Source organism: Onychostruthus taczanowskii, unplaced genomic scaffold, assembly GCF_017590055.1.
Source record: "Onychostruthus taczanowskii isolate IOZ18803 unplaced genomic scaffold, ASM1759005v1 scaffold19, whole genome shotgun sequence".
NCBI lineage: Eukaryota > Metazoa > Chordata > Aves > Passeriformes > Passeridae > Onychostruthus > Onychostruthus taczanowskii.
The window spans coordinates 10,877,672-10,894,930 of NW_024499128.1; the positions used below are offsets into that span (position 1 = coordinate 10,877,672).

Sequence of the window (17,259 nt, forward strand, 5' to 3'; positions counted from 1 at the left end):
TTGCAGTCAGGGGATCTGAGGGGTAGCAGAGGGGGAAGGGGGTGAGTGAGTGCATCCCTATGCCCAGGGGGGAAGACATGAGTGCATCCAGGCGGGAGTGGGATAAAAATTAGTTGCTCTGAAGCAGAAGGTGATAAAACCAGAGGGCTGGATGTCTGCTGCGTGGGGATGCAGCCAGCCTGGCACGGGGTCCCGCTGGGCTCCGTGGGATGCAGGAACCAGCAGCAGCTGCTGCCGAGGGTGCCGGATCGCGGCCCCGCGGGGTCCCGCGGCTCTCCCCGGCCGTGGGAGGCGATGCCGCCGGGCGCCTCGCCCCGGGCGGGCTCCAGGCACGGCTGTTCCCGGCTGGGGGCAAGCACAGGCATCGGGGCGTCCCCATCCCTCCGAAACGCATCGGGGGCCCGGGGTGAGCAACACCCGCCGCCACAGCGAGCCGGAGGGGATCCTTCCCTTCTGTTCTCCTGGCTCGATCCTTCCCTGGAGCACCCAGGGCGAGCTGCCCACGTCCCAGCGAGCGGCCGGGAGCATCCCGGGGCCGGGGCCCCGTCCGTGTGCGGCGGTGGCGGAGCGGGCCGGCCCCAGGCACAGGGGCAGGGCGGCCGCAGAGTGCTCTGCGCTCCCCCAACGCCCACGTAAGGAAGTGGTTGCATTTCTCGGAGAGGAAAAGGGAAGTCGGGCTGCCTCGGCGGGGCAGGCACAGCTCCCGCCGCTCGCTCCGGGCTCCGTTCGTGTCGACTGCCCAGAGTCCATGAACGAGCCCCGCCGCCCAGGAACCGAGCCCAGCCCGCCCTGCCCAGCAAGGTAAGGACGGGCTCTGCCACCCGCAGGAGCCGGGGCTGTCCCGTGGGGCTGTGGCTGTCACCGCTCCTCGCTCACGCCCTGCCCCGGGCTCGGGGGTCCCCCCGGGCTGGGGTCAGGGGGGTGCAGGCGGCCCCTTGCCCCCTGCGAGTATCGCTGTCGCTGCCTTTCGGATGTTTTGGGGTTTTTTTTCTCAGCTTTGTCAGCAAATTTGACGCTTTTTTCTCTTGCCGGCGGTCTGACAGCTCTGGGGGGGTGGAAAGAGTCCTCCCGTGGGGGTCCCCTCGGGGTTGGTGCCGACAGAGACGAACCTGCCGCGATCTGCCTCCCCTCCTCGGGAATCGGCTGCTTCGCGCTTTCCCGCTGTGAGGAAGAGGAGGGTCAGAGCCACACCCTCCTTGCCCTGGGACAGGGGGTGTCCCCTCAGGGCTCATGGGGTACCCCACCAGCACTGGGCTCTGGGGACGGGTGTCCCCAGCCTGGCTGGCAGGAGCAGGGGGGTGACACCTCCAGCTGCCCGGGGCGCAGAGGGGCTCCGGGGGTCGCTGTTGGGGTCTTGGTGGTGCAGGGATCCACCACAGTGTCCGGGGAGAGTGTCAGGGGGTCCCAGCTCCCAGCAGGATCCTCATTGGGTACAAACCCTCCTCCCGCCACCCCGCCAGGCTCGTAAAAACCCAAATTCCAGCTCCTCTGGTGTGCGGCTTCCTCCCGGGACTGGGAGGAGCCCCCGGCGCCCGGCTCTGCCAAGGTTTGGTTATCGCCTCCGAGGATGTTTCCGAACTGCTTGGACTGGCCGGGGAGATAACGGAGCTGTTCCAGCTCCCAATCCCGCCCTGTCTGGCCTTCGGAAAATTCCCATTTTCCTCCCTCAAGAGCCCCCGGGTTGGGGGGAAGGGAGGGATGTATCCACAGCTCCTCTGATGCTCTTCCAGCTGGGGAAGGGGCGGCCGAGCCCCCGTGGGTCACTGCAGGGCGGGGCAGGCCTCAGCCAGCGGGGAAATGGCTCTAAAGGGGCCGTGGGGAAATAAAAACACCAAACTCCCCGCTGCAGGGAGGGCCCTCGCAGCCCGCACTCCTTCCCGTGTCTGGCACGGCGGCTGAGCTCGTCCCCTCGGGTGGCACTCAGCGAGGGAGCAGCAGGGACCCAGCGAGGAGGGTTTGTGCCTCTGAGCTCCCAAACCACCTGGAAAAAGAAGAAGTATTGGTGTTTTCTTAGTGTCAAAGTCAGAACGAGCCTCGGTGTGTCCTGCCTCCCATCCCTCCTCCCGGGAGCACTTCGGGCCAGGTGCCCATTTTAGCCAAATCCCTTTTACACTCATTTTCCCCTCTCCTGATCTCTTGCAATGTGCCTGTTGCTGATGGGTTTGTCCATCCCTCGTGGTGCTGCTCCATCCTCAGGGCTCGAGGGCGAGGCCCGTGGTGGCAGCAGCTTTGTACCCTCCGTGGGACACCCTGTGCATCCCAGGGCTGTGCATAGGGCAGCTGCCTCCTCATCCATGCCCCTGTCCTCGGCCAGGGGCTGTCCTGCATCAGCCCTGGAATTTCTCCACATGCAGAAGGCAGCTGATGGAGCTCCTCAGATTTTCTTTTCCCCAGCCCAGGGATGGAGCTTTGCTAAGAGGGACTTTTTTCCCTTCCCCTGTAATGTTTTTAGCTGCCAAAGAAAACGGGACGTGTTCAGGGAGTTCCCAAAATAGCTGAGAGCAGGCTGTGAGTAATTCCTGTCCTCGGCCACACCCTGGCGAGGTGTTTCCCTCCATCCCTGCGCTCCCTGGGTGGATGGCCAAGGAGCTGTGATGCTGCTCAGAGCCCTTCCCTCTCCTGTGACTCCTGGAGGGACCTTTGGGGCAACCTGCTCCATCCCATGGCAGCTGGGGACCGGCAGGAATGGCTGGAGTTCAGCCAGGAGCAGGGATCAGTCCTGAGGGCTGAGCACTGATGGGATGGAAATGCCTCCACGGGGCTTTGGCTCTCCCTAAACGAGAGGTGTGGAAGGAGGAGTGGATCTGGGAAGGTGTGGAGTGGCTCTGGCCCTGTTGGGGTGGAGAGAGGAGGTGCTGCCCATGGTGGGACCCCAGGAATGCACATGGGGCTGCTGGTAGCAGGGTCCCTGCGTGTCCAGCCAGCTCCAGCCAGGAGGAGCAGGATGACAGCAGGGCTTAGAAATTCCTGGAAATGGACACTTTCTGAGCTTGGAAATCCTCAGGAAAACCCTCTCCCCGGCAGAGAGACATGGGCTGCAACACAGGGCTGATCCCAGTGGGAAGGATCATTCTCTGGGGCTGGGATCTCATCCCTGTGGCTGCAGCAGCCTGTCCTGACAGCCTGGGGGTCTCTCCCTGTGCCCAGCCCGTGAGCCATGGCCTACCACAGCTTCCTGCTGGAGCCCATCAGCTGCCACGCCTGGAACAAGGACCGCACCCGTGAGTACGCCTGGGGCACCCCGACATTCCCGGGACATCCAGGGCACTGTCCTGGCTCAAACCCCCGTGGGGGGCGATGCTCCGGGGCTGGGCTGGGCTGGGTTTGGGTTTGGGGAAGCAGATCCTGCCACGGGCAGGTCTGGGGGCTGGGACAGCTCATCCCGGTGTGTCCCGGTGCCGGGACAGAGCCTGGCACGGGGGTGCCAGCGCAGCTCCGGCCCCGAGGCACCGGCAGGGGAGGGAGGGACGGGGCAGAGCCGGGTGATTCACGGGCGATGGCATTTCCCGAGCGCGGCCCGGGGGATCAGGGAGAACAAAAAGGGCTTTCTCTGCTGCGCCGGAGCGCCGGGCGGGCGGGGCGGGATGGGGCTGGATTTGGGAGCTGTGCACCCAAATTGGGGCTGGATTTGGGAGCTGTGCACCCAAATTGGGGCTGGGTTTGGGAGCTGTGCACCCCCAGCCGTCCTGTTCCATCCCATCCTCTCCCAGCCTGTCCTGTCTCATCCCCCCAGCCCCATGGGGCCGCACTGTAGGGAAGGGATGACCCTGGGCTGTGGGCTGTGGGTTCTCCCTTCCCAGAGGGACAATTTGCAGCATCAGGGCAGTGCATGGGGCTGGGGGCTTGGTGGGACCCCCTCAGGCAGCTGGGGCTCAGTGGGGACCTGGAGCCCAGGAAGGGAAGGGCTTTGTCCTGGCTACTGTCACCCCCAGAGATCGCCCTGTGCCCCAACAACCACGAGGTTCACATCTACCACAAGGACGGGGCCAAGTGGAGCAAAGTCCACGAGCTGAAGGAGCACAACGGGCAGGTGACAGGTCAGTCCTGGCTGGCAGAGGGACAGGGACATGGCTGGTGGCTGGGCCTGTCCCAGAGCTGCTCCCAGCCCTGCTCGTGGCACTGGACCCAGTGGATGGGGGTTCTGCAGGGGTGGGGGAGAGAGGAGCAGGTTGTGTCCAGCTGAAGGCAGCCAGGAGTGGGATGGGAGAGATGGAGAGGGATGAGGTGGAGCGAAGGAGGGAGGGAGGGAGGGATGGGAAGGGATATAGATGGATGGGTGAGATGGAGTGGGGTGATGTGGGATGGATGGGAAGGGATGGGTTAGGGTGGAATGTGAGATGGATGGATGGATGGATGGATGGATGGATGGATGGATGGATGGATGGATGATGGATGTATAGGGTTGGGATGGAATGGAATGGTGTGGGAGGCATGGGAAGGGATGGGGCTGGATGGATGAGAGAGATGGGGTGGGATGGGTTGACATGGAATGCTTTGAGGTGGGAGGGATGGTGTGGGGCAAAGAGGAGCTGTAGAGCAGAGACCACCCAGAACAACCACGCCTTCAGACATCCCCCAGCTGTGAGTGCCACCATTCCCATTCCTGAGGCTCCCTGGGCCACCGTGGGCCACCATCATCCCCCTCTGCCTTCCAGGCATCGACTGGGCCCCCGAGAGCAACCGGCTGGTGACGTGCGGGACCGACCGCAACGCCTACGTGTGGACCCTCAAGGGCAACGTGTGGAAGCCCACCCTGGTCATCCTGCGCATCAACCGCGCCGCCCGCTGCGTCAAGTGGTCCCCCAAGGAGAACAAATTTGCCGTGGGCAGCGGCTCCCGCCTCATCTCCATCTGCTACTTCGAGCAGGAGAACGACTGGTGAGGCTCTGAGTGGGTCTGTCCTGAGGGGAAAGAGAGGGGGGATGGATGGATGGATGGATGGATGGATGGATGGATGGATGGATGGATTGGGACATGAGAGACTGGAGGAGCTGGAGATAGAGACAGTTGGGGAAATGGAGGGATGGACTCCCTGTGCCCAAGCTGCTACTGCAGGACAGTGGCCCAGGGCAGCTCCTAGGGCACTTGGAGCCCTGAGCAGCATCAGCCAGCTCCCCAAAATCCCAGGGGGGCTCTGGAGGTGGTGATGCTGCCCCTCTGCTGCCACCCCCTCTCCACACAGGTGGGTTTGCAAGCACATCAAGAAGCCCATCCGCTCGACGGTGCTTAGCCTGGACTGGCACCCCAACAACGTCCTCCTGGCCGCTGGCTCCTGTGACTTCAAGTGCAGGTGAGGAGCAGGGGCTGAGTGACTGGGGGCCTCATGCAGGGGAACCCCAAGGATGAGCTGGGGGCAGGCTTCACCCCAGGTGCTGTTTGGAGCATGGAATGGAGCACAGGGGAGATGCAGAGCAGTCTGGGGACCATCCCAGGGGTACAGCACCCATGGGAGGTAGGGGGACACCCCACAGCCTCTGCCAGGGAAACTGAGTCACACAATTGAGGCAAGGGGCAGGGATGAGGGTGGCACAGGCCCTGCATCCAGGGACACATGCAAGGCTCTCCCCCTCCCAGGATCTTCTCAGCCTACATCAAGGAGGTGGAGGAGCGGCCCAGCCCCACGCCCTGGGGCTCCAAGATGCCCTTTGGGGAGCTGATGTTCGAGTCGAGCAGCAGCTGTGGGTGGGTGCACAGCATCTGCTTCTCGGCCAGTGGCTCCAGGGTGGCCTGGGTGAGCCATGACAGCACCCTGTGCCTCGCCGACGCTGGCAAGAAGATGGCGTAAGCAGGGCTGGGGACAGGAGGGGGGACTGGGGGAGGCTGTGCTGGGGGTGGCAGCGGGGTTGACCCCCAGACCAACACGGGGATGGAGGTATCTGGGCTGGGTTGGGCCAAGAGCAATCCCAGAGCGTCCCTGCACGTGGGTGGGGGAGATGGAAGGGTTCAGCCTCAGGAGCTGGGTTAGCCCTAGAACACCCCTGGGCATTTATGAGTATCCCCTGAGCATCTACTTGGGTGGGGGAGGTAGAGGGGTTCAGCCTCAGGAGCTGGGAACAGCCCTGGAGCAGCCCTGGGTATCCCTGAGCATCCCTGGAGTATCTGTGACCATCCCTGGGTATCCCTGAGCATCCCTGTACCTGGGTGTGGCACACGGAGGGCTCAGCCCCAGGACCTGGGACGCCCCTGGAACATCCCCAGATCACCACGGGTGGAAGAGGTGGTGTCTCCCCTTGTGTGATGAGCTGTGCCAGTCTCAGCACTGAGGCCGAAGCTCAGCTCGTGTTTCACACCTCGCAGCGTTGCCTCCCTGTGCACCGAGACGCTGCCCCTGCTGGCTGTCACCTTCATCACCGAGAACAGCCTGGTGGCCGCGGTGAGTCCGGGCAGGGACACGGGCTGGGAGCTGCGGCTGGAGCCGGCCGGGGGGCGCTGAGCAGGGCAGGTTTGTCCCCCAGGGCCACGACTGCTGCCCGATGCTGTTCACCTACGAGGAGAGCCAGGGCGCCCTGAGCTTCGGGGGGAAGCTGGATGTCCCCAAGCAGAGCTCCCAGCGCGGCCTCACCGCCCGCGAGCGCTTCCAGAACCTGGACAAGAAAGCGAGCTCGGACACGGCCAACGCCACCCTGGACACCCTGCACAAGAACAGCATCAGGTGGGGCTGGGCAGGCTTGGGGGCACCTCGGGGTTGATGATCCCTGAGCATCCCCTGGCTGTGCTGCTGTCCAGCCCTGGAGCATCCTTGGATATCCCCAGAATGTCCCTGGGCATCCCTGCAAGTGGGAGGGAGAGGCTCCAGCACCAGGAGCTGTGACAGCCCTGGATATCCCCGAGTTTCCCAGGGGAAAATCCTTGCATGTGGGAAGGGGAGATAAGAGAGGTCTAGTCTAGTCTAGTCCCAAAGCTGGTGTGGTCCTGGAGCATCCTTGGAGCATCCCTGTCTATTCCCAGTGCCTTCCTGCACTGGTGGGGGAGGTGAAGGGCTCCAGCCCCATTCCCACCCTAAGGGCTCAGCCCTGGGACTGATTGCTGCTCCCTCTTTGCACCCACAGCCAGATCTCGGTGCTGACTGGTGGGAAGGACAAGTGCTCCCAGTTCTGTACCACAGGGATGGATGGGGGCATGAGCATCTGGGACGTCAAGGTAAGGAATCCCCATGGACCCCCCAGGCTGGGAGTACCAGCCCTGAACCACTCCTAGTTCCCCTCTTCCAGCTCCCAGCCACCTCCAGTTTCTGTACCCTCCTGTTTCACTCCAGAGCCTGGAGTCGGCGCTGAAGGATCTCAAGATCAAATGAAGGATCCACCCGGGAAGGGCATCCTGGCTTCCAGCTGCCCCTGCTCTGCCCCTGCCTGCTGCCCTCTGCCACCCCCACCCCGTGCCACAATGCCACCAGTGCCTGTCCCCGCTGCCAGCCAGCCCTGGTGGCTGTTTCTAGACAATAAAAACCATTTTTCTTACTATTTTTGTTACCATCCTTCCCGATGCTGGTCATACATTGCTTGGAGAAACAGCAAATAAAGGATTTTCCTGAATAAATCAAAATGGAGTTTTTTTGCACGTTTTTAGAACAAGTTCAGTGGAAACACAGGTGTGATCAGGGCAGAGCACAGTGCTGTGCCACGGGTGGTCACATCCTTTCTGCCACCAGTGCTGAATGGGAATTGGGATTGTGGGGATAAAGGGAATGTCACTTTTCTGTTCCCTGCTTTAGCACCATTTCAAACCAGGATTGGGGTTAGGGAAAATGGAGGGCAGAGGAGGGAAGTGGCCAGGAAGCACAGGTTTCCCATTCCCTGAGTTCCCTGGTCAGGTGGGCAATTCCCAAACCTGGAGCCAGCTCAGAGACCTTGGGCTGCCCAGCTAATCCTGCACCTTCCCATGGCTTGGGAAGGGAGCACTGGCTGCCAGAGGGACAGTGACATTTGAGTTCTGCTCCAGCCCTCAGTAAGTGGGAGTTGTTACTTGGAGATTTTCCCACCCATTTCCATGTGTTCACAACCCTCAACCCTCTCCCCTGTGGCTCCTGCCCTGCTCCATCCCAGCATCAGCCCAAAAACTCCCCATCCTGCCCCATCCACCTCCCTGTGCTCCAAGGATCACCCAAACATCCCATGCCAGGCTGTCCCTCATCAGCTCCTCCCTCCTGGAGCTGACAGCACAGGCACCTCTCCTGCCAGCACTTCTCATCTCCCTGAGAGCATTTCCTCTCCCAAATCTTGGCTTGAGCTGAGCTGTGGTTTGAGCCAGCAGCTCATGGTGACATTCCCTGGGGCACAGTCCTGTGTCACACCCTTGTGCCCCAGTCCCTGCATCCAGGCACGGCCAGGGTGACACGGAACAAATCCCGTTTGTCACCCTTCATCTCCACAGCTGCAACCCCTCTCCCAGTGACGTCCAGTGCTCCAAGCCCTGGGGCTGGCTGTCCAGCCTTTGGGAAGTCTGGGGAGCAGTGGTGTCCCTGAACAGACCCCAGACCCCCGGGGCACAGCAGGCTGCAGCTTCTCCCCTCCAGAGACATCAAGAGGAGGTGACAGTGCAGTGACTGCCCCTCTGACAGGGGACCAGGCCAGACAGTGGCCTGAGGGTAATTGTTTCCTGCACCGTGGTAAACAGATTGTGCAAGACATCCATCAGAACCAGCAGGAAAAGCTTTTTCCCTCGGGCTGTGTGTGCTGACAGAGCTCCTGAACCCAGAGCCAAACTCCACACCACAACCAGGAGCCCCCAAGTGCAGCTGTGCCTCCTCCAGGACCCCCCAGCTGTGCCCTTCACACACACACCAGGCCACAGCAGTTCTGATAACTTACAGTTTAATCAGCCAAATATACAAGTTCTCTTGGTGGTTTTTAAACTTGATCAAGTTTTTTTTTTGCTTTTTGTTTTTTTTTTTTTTTCCCATCTGGATCTGACACAATAAATGTTGTTTGTTTTTCTCCTTTAAACAAAGGATGATGTGGTTAAAAACTGGCACTATCCCTAATAAGGAGAAGAAAAAGAAAATGAAGAGGAGGGAAAAGGGGAGACTGGCTGCAAGAAAGGAGGGATGAATCCAGGAAGGAACGGCACTCCAGATGTCCATGAAGTCAGGCTCCCAGCTTATACTGCAACGCCCTGCAGCAAAATTTGATGGGCTCTTTGCCAACTGGATTCCTCAGATACATTATCCTTTGGGATTTCATACCAAGTCAGTTCCCCACCCCATGCCCCACCCCAAAACGACCCCACAATCTATTTTCTTGCAATCTAGTATTTGAAGCACCTCCCCTCCCACACAGCTCCCTCCCACCCTGCCCCCCTCCCACCGTCTACGAGTTCTTGATCCTAAAAACAGCAAAAACATTCATGTTTCCAAACTGTTACAGGGAATTGCTGTCCAGCACAGCTCTGCACTGCAGAGAGCAGCTGCCCCTAACCCCAAATGGAAATCTGTGCCAGGATGAGGACAAACACATCGTCAGTGTCTCTTGGAGGTGGAGGTGAGGTCAATGCTGCAGGATGCCCTGCGTGGCAGCGATGGAAGGCAGAGCTCCTGGCAGGACCAGGCACAGTTCCCTGGTGCTTCCTCCTCTTGCATGGCCTGTGCTTACTTGTTAAGGGATAGTGACTGCAGTCTTTTACCTGCCATGGCCGCTTCGTCTTTTGCTGGGGAGAAGAACAACAGAGTTCCATCATTTCATGGTGCACATCAGGGACTGGGGGAGTTGTGGCAGCCCCAGGGATCAGAATCCTGCCAGCTGGGTAATGGAAAAAATCCCACCCTTCCCACCAACTTTTCAGAGGCACAGCTCCTCTTGATGTTCCCTTCTATCCCTGCCTCTCTCCAGGTGTCCACAAATCACCCTGATGCCCAAATTTCTCTGTGGAAGCCACCAAGGAGCTGTGTTCAGAATGCTGGTTCTTGCCTCCCAGGGAGGACTCCTCCAGGAGTGCTGGAACTCCCTGGGCAGTTCAGATCCCCACATGCAAAGCAGACAAATCACCCAGCACAAGGAGCCTGCTAAACCCCCAAACTGGAGCCAGCATTGCCCGAGAGGCAGGGGACAAGATGGATATCAAGGGCAATTCCCTTCTCTCTCTCCCTGCTCTGGTGCCCAAGTTCTTGTTTATAAAGCAAGAACTTTATGAGAGGGAAACAGCTGAGCCTGGCTTTGCTGAGGGGAGCTGATGACACCCAGCAGCACCACACAGGCCACAGGAGGGATGTGTGCCATGCAACCATGGCATGGAGAGCTAGGAGAAAATGATTAATTATTCTCTAACCTTTTCTTTCTTCTTCTTTCTTCCTGGCAGCTTCTTCCCTTTGCTTCCGAATGATGGCTAATCGGGCAAGGTCTGCCTTGGCTTGCTCTGTTTTCCCAGCTAGGTGCATTTTCATGTATCTTTCTTTTGCCTTTTGCTTCTCTATTTCCTCTCTGCCCAAAAGAAACACAACAGTCACCAGAGTATCCAGGCAAGCCCACAGGAACAGGCAGAGCAGGGGTTTCCAACCAGGAAAAACCCCAAAACTGGGGGTCCTTCACCAGTTTTCAAGCACAGGTTCTGTCTATTTGCAGGGCTTGAACAGGGGTGAGGTGGTGAGAGATTATTTCTGCCTTCCTTCAGCTAAGTAAGGACATGGACACACAAGGAGGTCAAATGAACTAGCCCCACATCACAAGAACTGTGACTTGTTTTTCCCTGCCTTACCCTCAAAGGTGTCCTGCTGAAGCAATCTATCCCAAATAAAAAAGATTAAACCTTCCCTTCCAAACCTCACCATTGCTAAATGAAACTAGAAGATTAAACTTTGGTTTCCAGGTAATTAATCTGCCCAGATAAAAATTACACCATAATATCTGGAATCTGGGAAAATGCTACCTGTCACTACAGCACCTTCTGCAGCTAGACTAAAGTGGATCCAAAGTGACCTCTAGTTAATGGATTTCTATTCTGATTTTTGGCATAAAACTTCAGGAAATGAATGGCCTAAATCTCTTTCACAACAGTATGATTTCAGGGTTTCTGTTAGGTCTGATTTTTGGCATAAAACCTTAGGAAAGGAATGGCCTAAATCCCTTTCTCTCAGAGCACCAGGGCAGGCTGCCTGGCTCCAGGATGGCCACAGCTGCTCCCAGAGAACAGACAACTCTGAAGTTTCTAAGGAACCACGTTTTGAAGCACAGTGAGCCCAGTTTGCTGCTGCTCAGTGCCTGCTTTAGGCAGCAACACACTTTTAAGGGCCCCCCTGAAACACTGACACAGAGCAGGGGAAACAAATCCCTGCATCAAATTCCAGGGTGAAATTCCAGGGTGAGCAGGGAACACTCACCTCTCTCGTCGTGAGAGCTCCTTGGGTCCATCCAGGTCCAGCTGAGTGACTTTTTTGGTTGTCTGAATGACACGGTTGGGGTTCTCTATGTCTATCAACCCCTCCACTCCTTTGCGCTTTTGCTGCAGGTCAAGAACAAGAGGGAGCTTGAGCAGCTCTCACACCCAGCTCTGGTGGAACCAGAGATCCCCAAACACACTGCAAAGCACCCCAAAAGCACAAGGCAACATTTTACTACAAGCCAGTAAAACCATTCATGAATCAAGGCACCTTCAGCCTTTTTAAAAATCTTGTTGCCTTTGTATTTCATTTGTAAATGTTCACAAGTTCTCATTCTGAGGGAAAAATGCTGTCACGTGAGCATTTTTTGGCTTCTAAAAGCAGTTCTATAAAAAATGCACTCTAAGTATCTCTGCTCAAGAATCCAGAGTGTGCATCTCCCCCCCAGCCCAAGTGTTAGGTGCATCAAGTGCCCTGACAATGCAGTACCTGATAATCCTCATCATCTTCATCACTCTCATCTGAATCTAAAGATTTCTTCTCCTTTTTAGGGTCCCCTGTTGCTCCTTCCCCTCCTTCTTCTTGCTCCTCCTCTTCCTACAAAATCAGAGGAAATGTATGTCACTAAAAACCCCAAACCCAGCTCCTAAATGAGATTTTGGAGGGATGAGACAGCTCTGAGCACTGGTGCTCCTGATGTGGCTTTGTGCCACCAAGGGGGTGTGGCTGTCACAGAATGAGGGCTCCTCCTCAGCAACAGCATCACCTTCAAACAACTCTGCTGCTCCCTCTAACAGGAAAATGACTGTGAAGGACACCAGTGGCACTTTACTTTCCCCAAATGAAAGTTCTCCAGAAGAATTTTGGCCTGGGTTTCCAGTGCACACTACCTCAGAGACTGGAAACTACATGGATGCAGCTTAGAGCTTATCCTGTGGATAAATAAAAACACCTAGAGGAGAAAATTGACAACAATCAACCTGAACATTATCATCCAAGGAATTACAGCCTTTTTAGCACAGCTTCCACCAGTCAGAACCTGGGAATTATTTCTGAATCATAAAAGAACCAGCATGGGTGTGAACAGCTTGTTTTACACTACCAACACCTCTCATCAAGCAACCAGCAAAGTGGATGAGCAAGGAACAGTAAGAGGAGTGATTTTGTTAATTGTAGGGTTTTTTTAAGCTTTCCTTAATATATCAGTGTTAGATGTAACCATCACTATGTGATATGGATTATCACAAAAAATAAATCCTTCTCAAAGAGCAGTTCTCTGGTTTGCTGTGAAACAAGACACACATTTCAAGTGGGTCCTGCTTCTCTGTTCCACTTCCAGTCAGTATTTTCATTAACAACATGGAAGCAGAGTACAAACACACAGTTTGTGAATGACATCACACTGGTAGGAGTTGGAATTATTTTGGAAAACAGGATGAGACTCATATGTGGTTTCAGAATTTGGAAATATGGCATGAAACCAAGAAGGTGGAATCAAAAACTAACCAAGAGGAGTTACAGTTTGGAAGAAGAAATCCTACACAAAGCTGGAATATGTGGCTAAGCAGCAAACCAAACAATCATCTCGAGTTCCAGCTGGGCAAAACATTAAAAAGGACTCAACACTATGGCCCAGAACTGCTTGAGAGTCATCTCAGAGGTATTCACCAGGATTTCCTACATGGGGTGTAATTATCCTCCTGTGGTCAGTGCTGTGAGGCCTCAGCTGGAACTGTGCATTTGGGCTGAGGCAGCACTTTCAGAAAGTCACAGAAAAATATCAGTGTCACCAGAGCTGTGATAAGCTGGGAATAAAGAGAGCAAGAGCCCCAAGATGCAGCCAAGGCTTTCATGACAGCAGTCAGGTCATGGGGGAAGTGGGGGGAGCTGTTACAGTCCAATGCTGGGGCACAGAAACACACCCAAAAGAGACCCCACACCAGAAAACTCTTATCTCTCCCTACAAAGTAGAGTCAAACAAGAAAATCTTGTGTCCAGGAAGAAGTCAAAGGAGTTTGGTCCATAAATCTACAATAGGAAGAGGGCAAATACAATCATTTCAATACACAGTAACATGTCAAATACAATAATTTCAATATACAGTAACATGTCAAGATGTGGTCCTTGCTCTCCAAAGCCAAGCTGCAGAACATGAATAAAAAATGAGCTGACACTGGAGACTGAAATGATGAAATATGGAGAGAAGAGATCTCCAGAGCTGCTGTGTAATCAGCTCCCTGTCCTTTAACCTTCCAGTGCTGCCCTGGGTGCTCCCAGGCCTCAGGAACCAGACTGGCTGACACCCTGGAGTGTCCCCAGCTGGAGATACTTGGGATCCACACTGTGATCACTGCAGAATGATCTGCAGCACTTGGCTAAGCTGCCATTGCTCCTGAGCAGTGATAAGGCAGGAATTAGGACAGAAAACAGACAAAGGAGCAAACACATACCCTTGCCTTTTGCTTTTCTGCTTGGAGCTGGGCATCAATCTCCTCAGGACTTGTGTACTGCCTTGCTCGGCCTTTGTGGCCTCCTTTTCTACCTGCACAAAATAATAAAAATAACAAATGGTTTACAATATACAGTAACATGTCAAGATGTGGTCCTTGCTCTCCAAAGCCAAGCTGCAGAACATGAATAAAAAATGAGCTGACACTGGAGACTGAAATGATGAAATATGGAGAGAAGAGATCTCCAGAGCTGCTGTGTAATCAGCTCCCTGTCCTTTAACCTTCCAGTGCTGCCCTGGGTGCTCCCAGGCCTCAGGAACCAGACTGGCTGACACCCTGGAGTGTCCCCAGCTGGAGATATTTGGGATCCACACTGTGATCACTGCTGGAATGATCTGCAGCACTTGGCTAAGCTGCCATTGCTCCTGAGCAGTGATAAGGCAGGAATTAGGACAGAAAACAGACAAAGGAGCAAACACATACCCTTGCCTTTTGCTTTTCTGCTTGGAGCTGGGCATCAATCTCCTCAGGACTTGTGTACTGCCTTGCTCGGCCTTTGTGGCCTCCTTTTCTACCTGCACAAAATAATAAAAATAACAAATGGTTTAGTGGTAACTTCCAGAAAGGTCTGCTCCTCCTGCAGCACTCTCTGGATTTTAGGTGTGGATAGGACAAACCAAAATAGCTCCTCTGACAGACCCTAAACAAAGCCCCCCAGTGAACTTGGTGAGATGCTCCAAGATTTTAAGGTGAGACACAGAGAACTGGGATTATTGATGTCACCCTTCCCTGCCTGTGCTTGTGGCCTCTCCAATTCCCTTCCCAGGCTGGCAAGGGATGCTCAGTCCCACAGCAGATCCCAGTTTCCTGCACAGGAGGAATCACAGTGTGTTCCTGTGGTTACAACCAACATTCCAACAAGCTTGGCTTCTTAACCACTCCCACTGTGCCAGGAAAAAATAGGAAGCTAATTGGACAAAAGCTTTGGGAATTACAATGGGAGCTGAAGAAGTACTAAAAGGAGCCTCCAGTTTTACTGCTTTATTGGGAAAAATAAAAACAAGCTCTAGGAAAAAGAAGGGGAGTCACTGTGGCTGGCACTGCCCCAAGTTCCAAATTCTGTTGATTAATGAACTGCTGAAGCCATTAATGCTCCCCTCAAGCCACTGCTCTGGTTATGTTCTTCCAGCCCAAAGAAATGGAAAGGAAGATGGATAGAGCCAATCCAGCCCTGAGTGAGGGAGAGTGGCAAAAAGCAAACAACAAAAAGCAAGGCAGCTCTCTGCCTCTGCAGCAGTGCTGAAGAGCCATGGAAGGAGCAGGAAACACTGGATCTGTCTCATCCTCCCCACTTCACCTGACAAGGACAATGGGAACCTTACAGTGATGGGGAGGGATGAGGGATCATCTCTCCCTCCCTGGCACTGCGTGGGATCCATGGGAGCTCTGCTCTCTGTCTGGAGTCTTAGAGATCCAACATTTTCTGACCAATTCCCCTGGCTCAGCACAGACAAACTCTCACAATGCCTTAGTTCTGTCCCAAAACCTCACTGTGAAGCTTTACAGAAACTCCTGAGGTATTTTTCCAAAAGACAGGGAAGTGCAGAGACCAAATTCTTGTCCCTGGATTCAGCTGGGGAAGCTCAAGGGCTCTCAAACCCCAAGCACAACCAGAAGCTTTGGTGCAGGCAGACAGGCGTTTTCTGTTTGTCTGCTCCCAGCCATCCCACGTGGGAACACTGACACTCTGGAAGGAGATCTGCCATGGGAATGAATGCTCCTGGGGACACATCACCCAAATGGAACAGCAGTGACATCTGTGGCACACCAAGCCCCAAATACCCAAACTGTGCTCCCAGCCTGGCCAGGGCTCCTCACCCAGCTGGGCCAGAACTCCGCACTGGGCTCAGCACCAAGGAACACAAACTGCTCACTACTGCAAATAAACACTGGTGATAAGGGGGAGAAGCAACTGAAGAGAAAGTATTTTACATTAAAAGCCTAAAAAGAAGCAAATGGAAGAGTGAAGCCCACGAGAGCTCAGCAGAGTTTAGGGATGGGGCTCTGCTCCCACAGGGAGATCAAACCCCACGTCAGACACAGGGAGCTGGTCCAACACCTGCCACTGACCAGCTCTGTGCCTCAGTTTCCTCATCTGAAAACAGGGATAATGCTTCTTTTCCACCTCTGTGAAGCACTTTTAAAACCTGCAGATTTCACCTGCAGCAAAGCCCAGTGGTGCCCAGGCAGGCCCATGTTCAAACACATTTGTCTTCAGCTTTGAACAGCCTAATTAAGGAATTTAGATGAAAGAGAATGGGATGATACAGATGGAATCTCTTATTTTTAAAATCAAAGTATTGAGGGGGGGGGGGAATAAGAAATTAATTGGAAATAATTCTGTAAAAAATTTATTAGTAGCTTGTTTATACCCCTCCCTTTTATAGTAAACAGTGAGTGCCAAAACCCACTCTTCTGCCACCAATCCAACAACTCCCAGTGACTTGGGGGGAAAACTATCAAAGCCCCTCTTCTTCCAAAAAGCAAAAGGCTCGAATCAAACACTGAAACCTGTACAACGAACTACAGAGCAGGAAATCCTGACTTACAGGCATTTAAACATGAAAAATGGGGTTATAACCCACCACGGTTCTTTGCCTTCACAAAAACCACGTGAAAGCTCCAGCCCTATCTGCGCAAACGGACCCAAAACGAAGCGGTTCAATAAAACCTAAGCGAGGAATGAGTCTGGCGCTAAAGGCTGGGAAAAGCCGATGAAATGGAGCAAACTGCGGGCAGGAGCCGGCCCTGCAGGCCGAGCGCGTGGAGAAGGTTCTGGGTGGATCCCGGCGAGCCGTGACAGCCCGGCCGTGCCTCAGCCCCGCTCCTGAAGCACGGCCGGAGCGAGTCCCTGCCCGCCCCGCAACACCCAGGCCGCGGCCGCACCGAAGGGAGCCCCCCCGGGACCCCCTCCCCGCGGCTCCGGGAGCCCGTCCCAGGGAAGCGGCCGCGGTTCCCGCTCCGCCGGGAGCACATGGAGCCCAGCCCGGGGCGGCGGGAGGCGCGGGCACCCCCGGGGGCTCAGAACGGGCCCGGCTCCGTGAAGGGCGGGGGGAACGCGGCGCCTCTCGGGGGCGGGGAGCGGGCGAGGCAGCCCCGGAGCCGCCGGGAACGGGGGGAAAGGAAACCCGAGACCCCCTCCCCCGAGCACAAACACAGCCGCGGGGACGGCGCCCGCCGCCGGTGAGGGGGAAAGGGACCCGCACAGGCTCCCCCGAGGCCGGGACAGCGGGAGAACCGAGCCGCCGCGGCATCTCCACAGCCGGGGGCGAACACGAGCCCTGGCGGGGCGGCCCACACACCCCCTCAGCCCCCTCCTCTCCGTGCCCCGTGTCCCCCCCGCCACCGCTCCCCGCGGGGGGACGCCCGGCGCGGCCCGGCCCGGTCCCCACCACCTTTCGGCATCGCGGCGATGGCGGCGCGGCCCCCCCGGCCCGAGCG

The 17,259-nt window shown here is 56.0% G+C and overlaps 2 protein-coding genes across 2 annotated transcripts; one reads left to right on the forward strand and one right to left on the reverse strand.

Annotated features, from left to right (window-relative positions):
* Positions 1-586: 586 nt before the first annotated feature.
* Positions 587-7,545, forward strand: ARPC1B (actin related protein 2/3 complex subunit 1B). The gene is made up of 10 exons (XM_041401654.1): positions 587-801; positions 3,148-3,221; positions 3,933-4,037; positions 4,656-4,878; positions 5,183-5,290; positions 5,575-5,781; positions 6,298-6,373; positions 6,456-6,652; positions 7,050-7,140; positions 7,256-7,545. The coding sequence occupies exons 2-10, from the start codon at positions 3,158-3,160 to the stop codon at positions 7,292-7,294; spliced, it is 1,110 nt and encodes a 369-aa protein (XP_041257588.1). The 5' UTR covers positions 587-801; positions 3,148-3,157; the 3' UTR covers positions 7,295-7,545.
* Positions 7,546-8,793: 1,248 nt separating this feature from the next.
* On the reverse strand, positions 8,794-17,253 carry PDAP1 (PDGFA associated protein 1). The gene is made up of 6 exons (XM_041401901.1): positions 17,214-17,253; positions 14,242-14,333; positions 11,798-11,905; positions 11,309-11,430; positions 10,261-10,412; positions 8,794-9,642 (listed from the first exon to the last, which is right to left on the reverse strand). Exons 1-6 carry the CDS (start codon positions 17,221-17,223, stop codon positions 9,584-9,586), a joined length of 543 nt encoding a protein of 180 aa, XP_041257835.1. The 5' UTR covers positions 17,224-17,253; the 3' UTR covers positions 8,794-9,583.
* Between the last annotated feature and the right edge of the window lie 6 nt (positions 17,254-17,259).